The 20,000-nt window shown below is 50.8% G+C and overlaps 1 protein-coding gene across 1 annotated transcript in view; it reads left to right on the forward strand.

Moving 5' to 3' along the window:
* Positions 1 to 20,000, forward strand: part of abtb2b (ankyrin repeat and BTB (POZ) domain containing 2b) — a 49,752-nt gene that overhangs the window by 23,164 nt on the left and 6,588 nt on the right. The window contains exons 2-7 of the mRNA XM_030365323.1: positions 4,692 to 4,841; positions 9,879 to 10,086; positions 17,387 to 17,539; positions 18,225 to 18,480; positions 19,320 to 19,421; positions 19,907 to 20,000. The exon at positions 19,907 to 20,000 is cut by the window's right edge and continues 3 nt beyond it. Of these exons, the coding sequence (XP_030221183.1) occupies positions 4,692 to 4,841; positions 9,879 to 10,086; positions 17,387 to 17,539; positions 18,225 to 18,480; positions 19,320 to 19,421; positions 19,907 to 20,000 (963 nt within the window). The remainder of the gene's footprint in view (positions 1 to 4,691; positions 4,842 to 9,878; positions 10,087 to 17,386; positions 17,540 to 18,224; positions 18,481 to 19,319; positions 19,422 to 19,906) is intronic.

Raw genomic sequence — 20,000 nt, forward strand, 5'->3', positions numbered from 1 at the left:
CACACACACACACACACACACACACACACACACACACACACACACACACACACACTCGCGTGCGCGCGCGGCCTCCATCCCTCATCCCTCTTCCCAGTAGACCAAACAAAGCGCCACCCACAGACACAATTATGGTAAAGGAATGCAGGTTTACATTTCCACCCCTTGTGAGGAGCGATGAGGTTACAGGTCCCAGGGGTGCGGCCGTAGAGAGAGACGGGAGAGGGGTTCACACACAGACCTAATCAAGGGCCGCCGACCCCGCGACATAGACTGTACTCTCGTTGGGATCCACTCTCGCAGCCTTTGAGGTTTATACTTTTACTTGGAATAACACTTTGCGCTGATGTCACTTGTTTGGCTGCAGAGATCCCACGCCAGTCGGACTCGGTGTGTCAAACACACTCAGGCTCAGCGTGACACGCCAGGGTTTATTGTACCTGCCACGTCGGAGGAGCACGCTGTGTCCCAGTGCAGAGAGCAGCGGCTGGGATGTGTTTGACAGACATGACCCCCCCCCCCCCCCCCCCCCCCCCCCCCCTCTGTCTCCATAATGAGTCTCAGCTGTGACTCGCTGCCGGGATTCCCACATGACGTCCGCATGGTGTACCTCAGGGGTGTAACCGTGGCGACCACAAACCCCAATCCATGTCTCGGGCCGGGCCGGGCCGGGCCGGGCCCCGTCCTCCCTCGGGGTCTCGGTGTATTTCTGTCCTCCCATCGGCATTCCCCTCTCCTTCACGGTCCCTCCCTCTATGGAAATCCAATCATCACAGACCCCTCGCTTGCTCTCTCTCTCTCTCTCTCTCTCTCTCTCTCTCTCTCTCTCTCTCTCTCTCTCTCTCTCTCTCTCTCTCTCTCTCTCTCTCTCTCTCTCTCTCTCTCTCTCTCTCTCTCTCTCTGTCTATCTCTCTCTCTGCCTATCTCTCTCTCTCTTGCTCTCTCTCTCTCACTCTCTCTCTCTTTCTCTCTCTCTCTCTGCATTCCCTTATGTACAGCGCGTAGTGTATGCATGGAAGAAATGGCACATCCACATTTCGTGCAGGAATCCTACAATCCTACACTCTACAACCCAACGACAACAACACATGGTTTCTTACCGATCTCTTTACACATGGAACCAGCATGTCCTCTGGGCTCCTCCTCTCACCATGGACCCCACCAACAGGGGATGATGAGGACGATGATGGTGGTGGTGGTGGTGGTGGTGGTGGTTTGAGAGGCATGCTGTGCAGGAGCATCAACGCGTGCCAGTATTAGCAGTGTTGGTAGCGGGCCCAGGGCTTGCGGATGCGGCCCCGGACCATGATGACGGAGGCTGGGTGCAGAGCGAGCCAGCTCAGGGTGGGGCTGTGGCAACCATTTGGTTCTGTGGTGATGTCTGAAGGCCCGGGCTGCCTTGAGAAGAGCAGAGAACCGGGAACAGCGAGGTCTTCATGGATGATAGATTAGGCCTTCACGGCTTGGCATTCGACCTTCCTGAAGCCAAGGAATGTGTTTTAAGAATGAAAGATGCATCGCCTCGTGGAAATACAGTCTGAAAGAGCAGGGAACACATTACCGCTCATTGTTATGGGTCCAGGAAAGGAGTTTAATGGGTGTTGCTTTTATTCAGGGAAAATCTTACTTCCTTGAATGAGTATGGAAATCTGAGTCGACTGAATGTTCTTCATTTACATTTACATTCACATTTACATTTAGGGAGTTTAGCAGACGCTTTTTTATCCAAAACGACTAACAATAAGTACATTTGTCAGAAGAAAGAGAAACAACATATCAGGTTTTTGCAGTGTAGCTTTCATTCTGTCTTGTTGAATCATCGTCATATTCTCTATAAGCGGTGTAGCTGTCAAACAGAGAATCATAATGACGAACGGCCAAGTGTGTATTTACATATGCGTGGTATGATCTAAAGTTCTTCTGACTCATGAGGTCTTTCTTTTGACACATTCTCCCCGGATGTTATTTGAATGAACGTCGCATGACGGCTCCCTGTGTTTGAAATGACTTCACTGAGTGGTGAAGATGTTTCACAATCAAGTCATTTACTGTAAGTCGCTTTTGGGAATTCCCGTTTTAGGCTTCACAATGAGCAGTGAGTTTCCCGAAGCTGTCTTCCTGCTTTCTGGTGGTTTTTAGAACAGGACACATGTCAAGCACAACGTTGAAGTTCCTCTTCATGTAAGCTCGGACATTTCACGGAAATTGAAAAAGTGAAGTAAAGTCGTTGCCCTCGAGAAAGAAATAATATTCAATAAGTGAGTCTGGCTTTCCCCTAACAGAGGCTGAGGTCAGTTTTTTGTTAAAATAAAACTGAATGCGTGGTTTACAAAATCTCACAACTCCTTTCTTATGAACCAGTTCTTCTGTTGAAGCGTACATGGATATTCATTTGTATTGTGTACCACGATCAATAGTATAATCCCTGTATGCTGATAATGTATGGACTAGCCTTTGCATACACAAACGCAAGTGGTTTATACTATCAATTACAGAGTGTTGTACAATGCACTATGCAGTGTACTGTTCTGCAAGAGGTCTTCCTATTGTGCCGTAATGGGGAGTACACACAGACCAGTCAGCAATACATAGATAGAAACACAGACACACAGAGAGACAGACAGGCAGGGACTTTAATTCTGTCCTTTAGTTGCATTGCTTTTCTGTATTTTTTTGTTCAAACTTCTACTCAACCGCAAGTCAGGACTCTATCCTCGGTGCTATTGGACCAAAGATTTGTGTGTGTGTGTGTGTGTGTGTGTGTGTGTGTGTGTGTGTGTGTGTGTGTGTGTGTGTGTGTGTGTGTGTGTGTGTGTGTCTGTGTCTGTGTGTGTGTGTGTGTGTGTGTGTGTGTGTGTGTGTGTGTGTGTTTGTTTGTGTCTTTGTGTGTGTGTGTGTGTGTGTGTGTGTGTGTGTGTGTGTGTGTGTGTGTGTGTGTGTGCGTGTGTCTATAAAGTTATATAATCGTTGTATTTTTGTTTGCTGTCTTCTCACAGCAACACACCATGTGTTTTTCTGCAAATCGGAATGTATTCATTTGCTAAAGATCTCGTACATGTGCAGCATCAGCAATGCTTTAATATTGCGAGGCTTGCTTCTTTTCAACTGGGGGAATATGGAAATGGAGTTTTGAAAGAGGAAGGGGAGGAGTGCAAGAATAACAGAACAGGAAACAAATTCTCCTCCATCCCTGGCACCCAGAACCACCCCGGCCCTGCCCAGATGCTCTCCCCTTGGGCCGGTGTTGTGTCCTGATTCTCCCTGTTGTGGCCTGGAGCTCGCCTGGGGCCTGCCAGAGTAAAGTTCAACATTTGGCCATCAGCTGGAGGCCATCTTGTGCGTTACTGTGTCTCAGCTGCTAAACCTGGCCAGCTCTCCTCCTCCTCCCACTGTCCTGGGGAAGGAAAATACCAAGAATCAATATGCCAAGTCGTAGATCAGAGGCCTAGCAGGCTACAGAGCCACAGGCCATGGTCACAACACCCCTGATACTACACAGTTATTCTAATGACTCTATTGCTGGGAGACTACATTTCTGCTATAATCACCATAATTAGCAAACAGGGTGGACAGCCACCAGCTCAGAAGTATCCACTTCCTTAATGAGCTGAGCTTTCATTGTTCTCAGATAATAACCGAGAATACACAAGGTGTCTTTTGAATGTGTTGAAGGCCTCTGGACACAGTGTGTCAAAGGTAACTGCCCATGAGAAACCACTATTAGCTTTCACTGTACACAAGACTAGGAATGTTGATGCAATTCTCACACCAAGATTTCCTTGAGTCTGCAAAATGAGATCCCTTGGTTGTGATCGTATTAAACTAAAGCAGCAGTGAACTAGTGACACAATGAGAACGTATCTCTCCTTGTTTTACAAAATTGACCTACGCACACACACCCTATCAGAGATCTAGCTTTCAGAACCCTCACCTCTCTCTCTCTCTGTCTTTTAGAGCAGCCTGCCTTACACCCTATCTCCCGCTCGTGTTTTAAGAGCTGTTTAAAAGTGGATGGACATAAAGACCATGTAGGGGCCTGGTGGCATTGGTGTGTGTCTGGTGGTGGTCTCTGACCTCTCTCCCCCACCCCTGGGTGTTGACACCCAGAGTGCTGGTCCACATACCACAATACAGACCTCACACTAGCTGCCCCACCTGCTAGATCCAGCCCTCACTATATACTGGAACAAGGATGGAACAGGAGGATGAAATCTCTCTCTCTCGCTCTCGCTCTCGTTCTCCTTCTCTCTCTTCCTTAGTGGAAGACCTCCAAAAGACAGTTCTCTGTCTGTTCTGCATTAGGAGGCCGATATCTCTATGATATAATAGAGAACCGTGGTTTTGTAGTTTATAGTGATGACAGTGTTGTGGTTACCCCCCTTGTTGTCAAACCCTGAGACACATGCTGGGTCTGAGTTGGCTGATCCGTGTTTGTTTATCCTGCAGCAGCGGAGGTTATCCCCCCCTGCTGATGTCTGTTGGTATTTATTTATCCTCGCTGGTATGGGTTGCTGTTCAAACGGCGCACACACACATATAGATACGCACACGCATGCACACGCACACACACAGACGCATGGACAAACACACACGTACATGAGTGTGTTTGTGTGAATCGACAGCTCCCCTTCGGGTGATCAGTCCAAACAGTTGATCGCCAGTCCTAATATCTCCCTCTCTCCCTCCCCCAGGCGTGCTGTCCCTCCCAGCCCACTTCAGCCCCTACACGGAGGGCCAGCAGGCGGCCGTGGAGAGCCGAGAGGACGCCTACGCCCAGCTGGAGCTCCGCACCCTGGAGCAGTCACTGCTGGCCACCTGCGTGGGCAGCATCTCCGAGCTCAGTGAGTGGACGCCCGGTGTTAGTGTGAGAGAGAGAGAGAGAGAGAGAGAGAGAGAGAGAGAGAGAGAGAGAGAGAGAGAGAGAGAGAGAGAGAGAGAGAGAGAGAGAGAGAGAGAGAGAGAGAGAGAGAGAGAGAGAGAGAGAGAGAGAGACGAACAGAGAGAGACAGTGTGTGTGTGTGTGTGTGTGAGTGAGAGAGAGAGACAGGCAGACAGACAAACAGAAAGAGAGACAATATGTGGGAGAGAGAGACAGGCAGACAGAGAGAGTGACAGGGTGTGTGTGTGTGAGACAGACACAGAGACAGAGAGAGAGACAGAGAGAGAGAGAGAGAGAGAGAGAGAGAGAGAGAGACCTTTCAGATAGTGCCTTCCGTCTTGCTCTCTTCTTCTGAACCCTGTTGTTTCCTGTTGACTTCAGAAGTCGTATTGGTGAAACTGAAAGGCGCCCAACACAAAGCGAGAGCGCGTGACAGCTGTTCCAACGGCTCTGCACCAACGTTCATCTGCCAGCAGAGATATCAACTCAAACCGCTCCTTAGCAAAGAAAACACCATAAGCACTCCCTAACATGTCCCCGTACCGTCTGCAAACTAAAACCAAATCAGAGGGCGTCCCACCAGCAGCCCGTTATCACAGCCCCCCAGAGCTGCAGACGGCTGGAGGGCTGTGATACGCTAACGGCTCTGTCACTCTCCCTGCCGGCCCATTGTGTGTCTCACTTGATCCTCTCTTATCTTATCAGCGCACTTTGTGGAGTCTGAAGGATGAGGAGATAACAGCGCTCTGCTCCGGGGGATCTCTGTCTCCCGGCCTCGCTTTGCATTCTTCTTTGCATTCCCCGTCTGTGTTGTGTCTGCTCTTCTTCTGGGGGCACTGTGAGATGTAGAACACACAGTGGGGGGAGTGTCCCAGGAACCGGGCCCTGCTCACACATGCTGTACAACTCTGCTGTACTCTGCTTTACTCTACTGTATGCTACTGTACTACTACTTCTGTGTACCAGCGGCCTGCTTTCACTGGAGGTAGTGGAGGTAGAGTGTGTGTGTGTGTGTGTGTGTGTGTGTGTGTGTGTGTGTGTGTGTGTGTGTGTGTGTGTGTGTGTGTGTGTGTGTGTGTGTGTGTGACGTGTGTGTGTGTGTGTGTGTGTGTGTGTGTGTGTGTGTGTGTGTGTGTGTGTGTGTGTGTGTGTGACGTGTGTGTGTGTGTGTGTGTACATTAGTGTGTATGTGTGTGTACGCAACTGTGAGTGTGTGTACATGAGTGTGTATGTGAGTGTTTGTACGTTAGTGTGTGTGTGTGTGTGTGTGTGTGTGAGTGAGTATGTGTGTGTGTGTGTGTGCGTGCGTGTGTGTGGTGGGGGGTGGGGTTCTAGTTGAAGGAGGCTGGGAGGTGTGGAAGGAGCTTGGGGAGTGGTTGGGTGTGTGTGGGAGAGCAGGGGGGAGCCAGCCAGGGGGGGGGGGTGTGCGTCTCGCTGGGGGGTGAGTTCCCTCTCCAGATGAACCAAACACTCTGCTGGTCTGTTCCCGGGGCACAACGCCACGTTCATGTGAGAGAGGAGAACTCGTTAAAGGGGCATTAAGAACACCATCGCCACATCGCCGCGGCAACAGGCTCCCTCTGTACCCCCATCCGCTCAGTGGTCCCTTTGTACCGGTGGGTCCTACGGTACCGGAGGGCGAGGCTGGGCCTGGGCTGGGCCGGGCCGGGTCTGGTACCCCTCACAAGTCCTCTATACACACTGGAAGCCCCCCGTGACTTAGATTACATACAGTCAGGTTTACCTAGACGCACGCACGCATGCGTGTGTGAAAGTGTGTGAGTGTTTGTATTTCACTGTGTCCGTTAGGGTATGTGTGTGTGTGTGTGTGTTTGTGTACGTGAGGGTGTGTGTGTGTGTGTGTACGTGGGCGTGCATGTCTGTGCCCACGTACATGCACACATGCACGAACACACACACGCGTCACACACACACACACACACACACACACACACCAATGTGAAGGTGTGTGTTCACCAGCTGATACCCTTGTTTACGGAGATCATTTGCTGCAAGGTTGCGGCGATTAGCTTCGTTCCATTTGACCTTTGACCTAGGTTCAATGCTGTGTATGAAATATCAAATCCACGGCAACATCTGATGATAACGCACAAGATTAAGGAAAGTACAACACAACACCACGAGATGTTGTGACCTCGGCCGTCCCTGGGAAGCAGCGAGCGAGTACGCCCCTCCACAGCGGAGAAGGACTTTACGGATTCAGGAGGAGGCCTCTGAGAACCCCAGGAAATGAAGTCCAGGCCCCCAGCCAGCGGCCCTGAGCGGGGGGTCCCGCGTCGAACGAGCCGTTCGCATGATCCGATTATAGCGCAGCGAGGTCCGTCGGCAGGCGGGCCCGCTTTCCCCTTCCCCTCGGAGGGCTTCGTGGAGACGTTAGGAATTAATCATATCAGCTGTTTACGATCTCCGTTCTCTGAGCTCCGCTACCCCTCTCCCAGTTGGCGAAATGTTTTCAACATCGCCGCGCCATGTGGACGAAGCCAAGGCAGAACCAAACCGGACCCCCCCTCTCCTCTCTTCTCCTCTCTTCATCGGGTGTCTTTGGAAGGAACTTCTGATGCTCATCCAGCAGTGCTGGAGACCAGCAGAGCCTTGGGGCTCTAGCCAGGCTGGGAACCCAGGCAGAGGCACTCTCGGTCTGGGTATAATTCCTGGAGACCCCCTGGAGACGATGGCACTGCTAGGGAAGAGACAAAGGAGGCCCTTCAGTTTTAAGTGGGGACCCTCCACCACAACTACCAGCCCCACCATGACAAGCACCACCAGCCCATTAATTATCAAAGCTCACACACACACACACACACGCACACACACACACACACACACACACACACACACACACACACACACACACACACACACACACACACACACACACACACACACACAAACACACACATGTGCAGGCTCACACTAATGCCCTGCTTCTTCCATATCCTTGGACTAAATCCAGTCAGAAATTAACCCGGGATCATTTTTCAAATCAGAGTCACATGATCGCCCACCCAACAGGGCAATCACCTTCTCTCTCTCTCTCTCTCTCTCTCTCTCTCTCTCTCTCTCTCTCTCTCTCTCTCTCTCTCTCTCTCTCTCTCTCTCTCTCTCTCTCTCTCTCTCTCTCTCTCTCTTGCCCACTCTCTCTCTCTCTCTCTCTCTCTCTCTCTTGCCCACTCTCTCGCCCTCTCCCTCTCTCGCCCTTCCTCTCGCCCTCTCTCTCTTTCTCTCTCTCTCCTGCTCTTTCTTCTCTGTCTCTCTCTCTCCTTCACTCTGTCTGTCTCTCTTTCTCTCTTTTGCTCGCCCTCTCTGTCTCTATCGCTCTCTCACTCTTCCTCTCACTCTCTCTTGCTCTGGCTCTGTCTCCCTCTCCCTCTCTCTCTCACGCTCTCTCTCCCTCCCTCCCTCCCTCCCTCCCTCCCTCCCTCTCTCTCTCTCTCTGTCTCTCCCCTCTTTTGTCCTCCCCAACTCTTCCCTGATCCAACTAAACTAGTCCTTTCCTTGTGACTCATACCCCCTCAAACACCAGGATGCTGTCCTCATCCTCCCTCCCTTATCTCCCCCTATCTCTCCCCTGTGTGTGTGTGTTTATCTGAGTTTGACTGGGTCTGCCCCTTTATAATAAGTTACTAGTTGTTCCTCTCTGAACTCTGCATGCCAGAGTTTATTCTGATAGCGAGACGTTTCCTGTACTCTATCTCAACACACCAGTGTGTTTTCAATGAAGATACTAACCGCGAGAACTCCAACACACTTACAGGCCGTCTGAGACCGAGCTGAACTTAAGGTTTCGTCCACTCTGCTCTCCTTTCTGATTCAGATGGCCTGATTCATCGAGGGAGGGGGGAGGGGGGTATCTCTTTTACAATTGCACAGCTCTATATAGCATCAAATAGAATACGTTTGGAGTACAAAGGATGCCAAACATTTCTGTAATGCAATCAAAATTATTACTGAAAACGATTATGAAGAATGCGTTCATGCATGAATAATCTCATTCCGCAAATAAAGGTTACGTACATATACAAACGCGTATAAAGTAGATAGCACAGACATAATACAAATGCACATAAAGTAGATAATACACACACAAAACAAACACACATAACGTATGCATGACACACACGCATCAGTGTCGCTGGGTGATCAGGGACTGTCAGTAGATGACCAGCTGACGGTAATTAGAGGGCAGGTCACAACATTAACCCCTCCAGTGTTTACAGATGAATGGCTGTTTAGGCGGCTATGCCCACTGTTAATGGCTCTGCTAATGACATGAACCCCCCCAGCCCCCTCTGACGGGGGAGGGGGCAGGCTGTTTAGGACTGTAGGGCCTTTGACCCAAGGCCCTATGGTAGCTTCACTCGCTCCCGCTGGCCATGGCAAACGTTCCCTCTGGCTGGACTCCCGGGCTCGAGTTCTGAGCATGTGCAGTAGAGCTCCTCCACCCCAGGGGGCTGAGTCCATAGGCCCAGTCTCACGATACATCTAGTTATTACTGTGGAGCTAACCGAATCTTGTCAGGATGTTGCACAAAATAGAGGACTCCTATTGGTCGTTGAACTCAGCGAGTTAAATGATATCGAACCGTGTGCTAAGATCAATAAACTAAATGAGTTAAGAAAATATCTACTTTTCCACTACATCTCCTAGTAAAGAATATTTTCTTACTCTCTCCCTGCCCCCCATTCTCTCTCTCCCCTCTCTCCCTCCTCTCTCTCCCCCATTCTCTCCCTCCTCCCCTCTCTCCCTCCCTCCCCCTCTCTCCCCCCATTTTTTCTCCCTCCAATTCTCTCACCCTCCTCCTCTCTCTCCCCCCATTCTCTCTGCCCTCCCACTCTCTCACCCCTATTCTCTCTCTCTCCCCCTCTCCCTCCCCCTCTCCCTCCCTCCCGCTTTCAGTTTTTCATAGTTGAACCCAATTCAGAAGAGCTGTTTGGACTGTTTGTTAATGCGTCTCCCCCGTCTCCCCCGTCTCCCCCAGGTGACCTGGTGTCCCGGGCCATGCACCACATGCAGCGCCTGAGCTCGGTGCGGGGGCAGAGCCCGGCGCGCCACGCCCGCCCCCTGCAGGCCGTCTCCTGGTCGCCCGACGCCCTCCACACGCTCTACTACTTCCTGCGCTGCCCCCAGATGGAGTCCATGGAGAACCCCAACCTGGACCCCCCCCGCATGGCCCTGAGCAAGGAGAGGTGGGTGCCTCGACTGGAGGGAGACATGCTGTCTGTCTGTCTGTCTGTCTGTCTGTCTGTCTGTCTGCGTGCGTGCGTGCGTGCGTGCGTGTGTGTGTGTGTGTGTGTGTGTGTGTGTGTGTGTGTGTGTGTGTGTGTGCATGTGTGTGTGTATGTGAGTGTCTGTGTGCATGTGTGCATGTGTGTGTGGACACATTCAGCCAATGGCGGGGCACTATTTAGTCGCCTAACATTGGTTGCTTGCTTGCTTTTGTGACATGGAGCTTAATGAAGTTATTGAAGAGCAGGTAAGGGTGATTGGGCGTCCTGCAGGTAGTCTGAGGACATGGGTTTCAAACCCCCTCATGAGTCATGACTAGACATCATGAATAGCATTATTAGGTTAGCTTAAAGAGGTGTGACTTCAACACCTGTAGCTAATAGTGTTATTAGATAGTAACCCATTTAGCTAACCTAATAAGAGTAATCATTATACAGTAGTACAGCGATTACTCTTATTAGGTAAGCTAACTCCTGCTAACCTTCGCTGCACTGATGTGCATTGATTACTCTTATTAGGTTAACAAAAAGGGTATGGGCAAAAATATGCAAAGCCAATTAGTATTTTTCGAAGAGTGTTGACTTTTATCACATTAACAAAATTCATGCAAACATTTAAATACATTATTAAAATCAAAACATGTCTGGAGTAATTTTATCACAATTCAGCCACCAAGCAACTCAAAGCGGCGTCGAGCGCTCTTGAATACACAAGCGTCCGACCTCATCGACTGATGAAAGAGCAGGTTCCCAGCCCAATGACAGATAGAGGGGCCGTCACCCAGGTGTCGCCACGCAGGGAACCGCGGCGCAAAGGGGGGAATTAGACTTAAGACGGGTCATTACGCGGTTTAGCAGGCGCTAACAGCCTTTAATTCCGTCAGCGCTGTCTGCTAAGGTGTCTGCTGGGGGGGTCTCTGTGAACACGAAGACACCGCTGCTCCTCTCCCATTACCTGCTCATGGCTCTGTGTTTGTTCTGGGGAAGAATGCCAGTTGGTGCCTTGAGACCACTCTGAGCCTACCACCACCCAGTGGGTCTCCACGGCGCCCTAACCCCACCACCAGCAGTGCTGGTGAGGTGGTGCCTCAACACCACCCTAACCTCAACACCACCACCCATTGGGCCCTCCACACCACACTAACCCCACCACCACCACCCATTGGGCCCTCCACACCACACTAACCCCACCAGCACCACCCAGTGGGCCTCCACACCACACTTACCCCACCAGCACCACCCAGTGGGCCCTCAACACCACCCTAACCTCACCACCACCACCCATTGGGCCCTCCACACCACACTAACCCCACCAGCACCACCCAATGGGCCCTCCACTACACCCTAACCCTACCAACCACCCAGTGGGCCCTCCACACCACCCTAACCCTACCAACCACCCAGTGGGCCCTCCACTACACCCTAACCCTACCAACCACCCAGTGGGCCCTCCACACCACCCTAACCCTACCAACCACCCAGTGGGCCCTCCACAACACCTTAACTACGGCAACACCACCCAGTGGGCCGTACAGGCCTGGTGGTGCCTCTACACCGCCCTAACCCCACCGTAACACCACCCAGGGGGCCGTACAGGCCTGGTGGTGCCTCTACACCGCCCTAACCCCACTGTAACACCACCCAGGGGGCCGTACAGCCCTGGTGGTGCCTTTACACCTCCCTAACACCACCCAGGGGGCCATACAGGCCTGGTGGTGCCTTTACACCTCCCTAACACCACCCAGTGGCCGAACATGAGGCGTCCTTCTGGCCCTGATTCTCCAGCTGTGTGTGCGTGTGTGTTTGTTGTGTTGTGTGTGTCCGTGTGCGAGCACTTTAAGAATAGATCTGTTTGGAGGATGTGACCTTTATTGGAGGAGCACAATGCGCAGTATTGTCCAGAGGTTGGAGATGCTCAGCTGAGCCCATCCCCTCCCCGTCCCTGTTAGGACATTTCTGGTGGGCCTCTGCTGACCTCTGCACACGGCCTTCCGCTGAAGGTCACGCGGATCGTCCGCGGGCCTGGCCGGTGTTTGGCTGTTGCCCCGGCGACCGGCATGCCTCTCTCCTGAGTCATGGCCGCCGCTTCTCTTCCAGGAAGGGCTGATCAAACGTCGTAAAGAAAACAATGTGTTGCGTAACTCATGTGCGCCGCGTCTCCTACCATAATGTTTATACTGAGCAGTCAGCAGGTTTCAGACACACACACTCCCTTTGGTATAACTCTGCCAGTCTGTGTGTGTGTGTGCGCGTTTGAGCGTGTGTGCATGCGTGTTTGTTTCAGGCACACATACCCTTTGGTATGACTCTGCGTTTGTCTGCTTCTGTGTTTTTGGGTGCGTGTGAGTGTCTGTGTACGTGCGTGTGTGTGTGTCTGTTTGCATGCATTTGTGTGTGTGTGCGTGGGTCTGTGTCTGTGATTTCTTTGTGTGCATGTGTGCGCGCGTGTGTCTGTACGTGTGTGTGCCTGCCTGTGTTGTAGTGTAAGTGTCCCACCAGTGTGGGACGGGGCTGGCTGCAGTTGCTCTGTGTGCTCTGCGTTCGCTGCCTTTACACCATGTGCCTCAGTCGCTGCAACACATACGGCTTCGCTCCGTGATCTGAAACAGCACACGAGTGAGAGCAGGAATCAAATAAAGAGCGAACAGCAAAGCGTTTGCCGGCTCCACACCACACCCAGATGTCATCATCACAGCGCCAGAAGACGCCCGCCGAGCGTAGAAAGTGTAGAAAACGTTTTAACTATTTACGATACGCTAATGGCATTTTCCCCTCAGAAGAAGGAACTCCTTATCGTAAAGACGGGACCACCCAGAGGGTCAGGGGGGGTCCGGGGTCCCGGGCGAGATGAGTCTGAGCGATACGGGCGTACGGACGTGACTTCTGACTGCAGATACACGCTCTGATATGGGTTCACTTCCCCTCGGGGGGGGCTGCAGAGGGGGTCGTGTTTCGCCGTAGCGGTGCTGACCCTTGAACCCTGGCTGCCCTGTGGGGGGGGGGGGGGGGGTCTGGCTGGGATATCTGATGGAAAGGGCTCAGCAGGCCCATGTGCGGACCCCCTGTATACACATCTGGCACTGTAACATAGTGTACAATACAGGGTTTAGGTTTAGGGTGGATGCAGGGGTTGCAGAAATGCGAACTATTACCAGACTTTTTTTGGTGGAAAGGAGATCGTTTCCCATGTGGGAGTCGTGTCGCGTCTTATGAGATGTTCAACGTGAACATGGAGGATTCGTTAGTGTGCAGGATTTAGGGCCAGGGCAGCATGTCTGATCTCACCACCTGGGGTGAGGCTGTTCAGGTTTAGCAGGTTTCAAACTCACACACACACACACATGCACACAAACACACGCACCCACATTCAAACACAAACACAAACAGAACCACACACATACACACACACACATTCAAACACACACACACACACAAACAACCACACACCTGACCAAAATGTGCACCAACTGCCGTTTTATGGCCGACCAGGTGGTGGAGAAAACGTGGCCATGAATCAAAGTTAACGTTTAAAACGCTCCAGCCCCAATGCCTGCGTTTGAACCTGTTTAAGTGTTTTATGTATGTATGTGTGTGTGTGTGTGTGTGTGTGTGTGTGTGTGTGTGTGTGTGTGTGTGTGTGTGTGTGTGTGTGTGTGTGTGTGTGTGTGTGTGTGTGTGTGTGTGTGTGTGTGTGTGTGATGTGTGTCTGCATTTGTGTGTGTGTGTGTGTGTGTGTGTCCCTGCTGGTCTCGGAGTGTATGGTGTTAGCACAGGTCAGGTCAGTTGGCTAGCCACCAGCGCTATCTAATTTCAGGGTCTAGAAGGCACCCGTCTTTGATGTAGCCCCCGGGGCAGGAACCGGCCATGGGGAAGGAGTGTGTGTGGTGTGTGTGTGTGTGTGTGTGTGTGTGTGTGTGTGTGTGTGTGTGTGTGTGTGTGTCTGTGTGTCTGTGTGTGTGTGTGTGTGTGTGTGTGTGTGTGTGTGTGTGTGTGTGTGTGTGTGTGTGTGTGTGTGTGTGTGTGTGTGAGAGACAGAGATTCTGTGTGTGTGTGTGGGTCTGGGTGTGGGTGTAGGTGTTTGTTTGTGTGACAGAGAGATTCTGTATGTGTGTGTGTGTGTATTTGTGTGTGTATGTGTCTGTGTTTGACAGAGAGATTCTGTGTGTCTATGAGTGGGTGTGGTTATGTGTTTGTGTGAGAGAGAGTGTGTGTGTGTAGTGGACATGTTGGGTCTGTCCAGTCTTTCATCATAGAGAAGAAGAAAGCTTTGGTTTGACCACTAATAAACTCCTACCCAAAGAACCCTGCACACAGACTCACTCACACACACACACACACACACACACACCCATCACTCACTCACTCACTCACTCACTCACTCACTCACTCACTCACTCACTCACTCACTCACTCACTCACTCACTCACTCACTCACTCACTCACATACACACACCACACACATGCTGTGATCTGGTGGGTCGTGCGATGAAACGGCAATTTTTGGTCCATACTCAACATCATAAAACACACACACACGCGCACACACACACACACAAACACGCAAACAATCACACACATCACCGCTGATTTAACGTTAGCTAGTATTTGGTTTCCATTACGACTTCAAAGGAGGACGGGCCGTTAGCGTTTCCCCTCCTTTACGAGCTCCATCGAGCTGCTCTCCCCCCCCCCCCCCACTCCTCTCCTATCCTCTCCTCTCCTTTCCTCTCTTATCCCCTCTCCTCTCCTCTCCTCTCCTCTCCTCTCCTCTCCTCTCCTCTCCTCTCATCTCCTCTGCTCTCCTCTCTTCCCCTCTCCTCTCCTCTCCTCTCCTCTCCTCTCCTCTCCTCTCCTCTCCTCTCCTCTCCTCTCCTCTCCCATCCTCTGCTCTCCTCTCTTCCTCTCTTCTCCCCTCTCCTCCCCTCTCTCCCCCCTCTCCTCCCCCTCTCCTCCCCTGGAGCTGGGGCCGGTGTGGGGCAGAGCGGGGGCATTATGATGGATCCTTGATGCATTAACCCTGCCCGGCAGACTGGGCTGCTCTAACTCACAGCTAAGTGCCAATATGGTCTGCATGGCTGCGAGCATGACTGTTGTAAAAGAGGAGAATGGCAGCCCGAGGGCAACACACACACGCGAGTATACACACAGATACACACACACACACTCACACACACAAAGACACTGACATTGATACACAAATATATAGCCCACGCGCATAAACACACACACATAGACAGACGAAAAAACACTCAGAGAAACACACATCAAAAGACACACAAACACTCACACAGACCCTGACATACATACACACATTTATGGTCTACTCAGACACACCATGACACAGACACATTTATACAGGCACACACATACACACATATATTTATACCACAACCCATATAAACGTATAACGGCAAAAACAGTACCTATTTACATACTTTGATAACACAGTCAAATGAAGGAGAGGAGTGGAGCCCGGGGCATCTGATTTACAAACCGCCACCAACGGTCCTCCTTATCACCTCCATCCCCCCTCCCGGCACTCACAGACAGACAGAGCACTAAGGACACATATGACCCCAACGACCATCTACAGGACATCCCAGAAAGAGAGGGAGGGAGAGAGAGAGAGAGAGAGAGAGAGAGGGTAAGAGAAAGAGAGAGAACAAGGGAGGGAGAGAGAGAGAGTGAAACGGAGAGACGGAGCGACAGAATGCGAGAGAGAGAGACAGACAGAGTGAGAGACAGAGAGAGAGGGATTGTAGTTAAATACAGGGGAACCTGCTGTGCAGATTTCAAGGCTATTCAGTGTGGAAAATAAACGATCCAGCAGGGGTCCCAGTGCTCATTAACAGTAATCACAACCCTTAAAGAATCCAACGTGAATGTTAGTGCTCAATGTTTATGTGTACATAAAGCTGTCTCTGTGTGTGTGTGTGTGTGTGTGTGTGTGTGTGTGTGTGTGTGTGTGTGTGTGTGTGTGTGTGTGTGTGTGTGTGTGTGTGTGTGTGTGTGTGTGTGTGTTTGTGCTTTTATTGTGTGTGTGTGTGTGTGTGTGTGTGTGTGTGTGTGTGTGTGTGTGTGTGTGTGTGTGTGTGTGTGTGTGTGTTGTAGAGCATGTTGGTTGAGTGGTGGGCACTGTATGCGTGTGTGTTTCTACATCTGTATTTATGACGGTTAAACAAAAAAACAAGGAAATCAATTGAAGATAGTGCCAAAAAGAGCAAAACAGTTGGTTGGTGTGTGTGTGTGTGTGTGTGTGTGTGTGTGTGTGTGTGTGTGTGTGTGTGTGTGTGTGTGTGTGTGTGTGTGTGTGTGTGTGTGTGTGTGTGTGTGTGTGTGTGTGTGTGTGTGTGTGTGTGAGAGAGAGAGATAACAGGGAGACACCTCTCAAACACTCATTAGTACAACGATGCTTGGCAGGATCAAAGGAAAACCGCGGTCACTGAACCGTAATGTGCTATTGTTCACTGCTGCAGTGAATCAACACATGGGGAAAGGGAGCTAATGCCAGACAGCTAGCTAGCACTTAGCCTCATTAGCCGTATATCAGCTGTTTAATGGAGTGATTAGAGGGGGAGAAGTGTGACTAAAGAGAGAGAGAGAGAGAGAGAGAGAGAGAGAGAGAGAGAGAGAGAGAGAGAGAGAGAGAGAGAGAGAGAGAGAGAGAGAGAGAGAGAGAGAGAGATAGAGAGAGAGAGAGAGAGAGAGAGAGAGCTGGGCGAGAGAGAGATGAAAATATGTTAGGGAGTGTGTGTTTGTGTGTTTGCAGCGCACACATGTGTGTTTGACTTCAGAGAGATGGATTCTAATCAAATAATCTTCATTCTGGGAGGCATGTGTGATTATCACGCTGAACAGATTCATCACAGAAAACCAGTCCATTAAATAGAAACCATTCATGTCATCCATAATGTCGATTAATAATCATAATGATAAGATTAAATTTGATTTAAATATAATCTTTCAAGGGACACCCAAAAATGCTTCACGCATAGCAGACAAAACAAAACATCGATACTCGAGTGGTCAGCTTAAAGTGGTAATCTAGTTGGGGAGTTTCTGTTGATGAAGGCTGATGTAAGCTGCATCACCTTACTGACCCAGGCTGACTGGGATCTGGGGCTGGGTGAGGCTGCACCCCTGTTTCACATTGAGCAATCAAGGTACCCAGGTCGAGGTGGAGCGTGGCAGCCACTAGGGGGCGTGCAGCACAGATCTGGCTCCACACGGGTTACCTAACGTGCCCTCCCTCCCCTCCCAGGCCCTTCCTGCTGCTCCCGCCCCTCATGGAGTGGATGCGAGTGGCCATCGTTCACGCGGAGCACCGCCGCAGCCTATTGGTGGACAGCGATGACGTCAGACAGACTGCCAGACAGCTCCTCCCTGGACTGGACTGCGAGCCGAGACAGCTCAAGTGAGTGATCAAAGAAATTATGTTATTCTGAATCTTATTGTGCGTGAGAGAGAGAGAGAGAGACACACACTGCACTTAATGTATGTTGTACATCCTGGCACTTAACAATAGTACTTAGCATTGCATAGATTCTTATCCTTGCTGTCTTTGTTGTATATGGGGGATGGGTTAACCTAGCGATTGTTGGTGCTTGGCCCTTGATTCTATGAACATCCTCACTGCACCGACAGTGATATATTGTTGTTTCTCTTTCTTCTGACAAATGTACTCATTGTAAGTTGCTTTGTATAAAAGTGTCTGCTAAACGCCCTCAATGGAAATGTAAAATGTAAGGGTTGTGCTGTCTGTCCTGTAGCTCCCCAACTGGGGGTCAGTGTGTGGTCAGAGTGTGACTCATGGTCGCCTGCTTGGCGGCAGTAGCTCAGGAGGTAGAGTGGGTCGGCTGGTAACCGCAAGGTTGCTAGTTTGATCCCCGGCTCGGAGTGTCGAGGTGTCCCTGAGCGAAGCACCTCACCCTAACTGCTCCGTACGAGCGGGCTGTTTCTTTGCATGGATGACAGCGCCGTTGGTGTTTGAATGTGCGCATGAATGAGTAAATGTTAGGCAATATTATAAAGCGTTTCAGATAAAAGCGCCATATAAATGCAGTCCATTTACCATTTACCCTGCTGTCTGTCCCACCCAGACCCGAGTGCTGCTTCAGCTCCTTCAAGCGTCTGGATGCCCGGGCCGCCACCGACAAGTTCCACCTGGACCTGGGCTTCAGGATGCTGAACTGCGGCCGCACCGACCTGATCAGCCAGGCCATCGCCCTGCTGGGACCGGAGGGGGTCAACAGCATGGACGACCAGGGCATGACCCCCCTGATGTACGCCTGCTCGGCCGGGGACGAGGCCCTGGTCCAGATGCTGATCGATGCCGGGGCCAACCTCGACGTGGCGGTAAAACACTAAACTACTGTTATCTGAGTCACCCCGACCTTCGTCTTCGTCTTTACTTCATTCTTTGTTTTAAAAGTATTGTGTATGTCTTTCTCGCTCTCTCTCTCTCTCTCTCTCTCTCTCTCTCTCTCTCTCTCTCTCTCTCTCTCTCTCTCTCTCTCTCTCTCTCTCTCTCTCTCTCTTTCTCTCTTTCTCTCTCTCTCTCTCTCTCTCTCTCTCTCTCTCTCTCTCTCTCTACCAAACTAATGTTATCTTAACCACCCTTTATTTCCTCTTCCTCTTGGTGTCGTTCATGTGGATGTCTTTATTGCTTTAGAATGTCTTTATTTAATTCTTTGTTTAAAAGTTTTTCTTGACCTTTGTATTTGTTCATAAATGTCTTTGTGTACGGTAGTACACTCTCTCTCTCTTTCTCTCTCTCTCTCTCTCTCTCTCTCTCTCTCTCTCTCTCTCTCTCTACCAAACTAATGTTATCTTAACCACCCTTTATTTCCTCTTCCTCTTGGTGTCGTTCATGTGGATGTCTTTATTGCTTTAGAATGTCTTTATTTAATTCTTTGTTTAAAAGTTTTTCTTGACCTTTGTATTTGTTCATAAATGTCTTTGTGTACGGTAGTTATCTCTTATGAGCTCATCTGCAATATTCTCTAGATCTTTGAAATTACTATTAATTAGTGTTTTATAAATACATATTCTGCCATATCCATACGATTTTGTAGCGTGCAGGCTTTTATTGTGTGTGTGCTTGTGTGTGTGTGTGTGTGTGTGTGTGTGTGTGTGTGTGTGTGTGTGTGTGTGTGTGTGTGTGTGTGTGTGTGTGTGTGTGTGTGTGTCTCCAGGTGCCCCCCTGCTCCTCCAAACACCCCTCGGTCCATCCCGACAGCCGGCACTGGGCCGCCCTCACCTACGCCGTCCTGCACGGACACATCTCAGTCGTGCAGGTAACACACACACATATACACACACACGCACATACACGCACACACATGCATGTACATGTACACGAACAGGCACACATACACCACACACACACACAGGAAAACGGACCCACGCGCAAATGCACACACACACACACACACCCAAACACACGGTCATACTACTGTCATAACTATGTGACCTGTATGCAGTGTAGCCTACAGTGGCTACAGTGTAGGCTACAGTAAGCTTCACAGCTCCAAAGAAGGCCCTGGACTACACACACATACTGGACTACACACACACTGGCCTTACTTCCAGCACAGCCAGTGTGTAGTCTGGAGTCTTGCTAGGAGAAGGCACTACACACATTATGTCAAACAGCATGGAGCAACAGATGGTTATTGTAACCCTGGACCTCTCTCTCTCTCTCTCTCCCCCTCTCTCTCTCTCTCTCTCTCTCTCTCTCTCTCTCTCTCTCTCTCTCTCTCTCCCTCTCTCTCTCCCCCAGCTCCTCCTGGATGCGGGGGCGAGTGTCGAGGGAGCGGCCGTGAGGAACGGACAGGAGAGCACAGCGGACACACCGCTGCAGCTGGCGTCTGCCG

This window comes from Gadus morhua, chromosome 9, assembly GCF_902167405.1.
Source record: "Gadus morhua chromosome 9, gadMor3.0, whole genome shotgun sequence".
NCBI classification, from domain to species: domain Eukaryota; kingdom Metazoa; phylum Chordata; class Actinopteri; order Gadiformes; family Gadidae; genus Gadus; species Gadus morhua.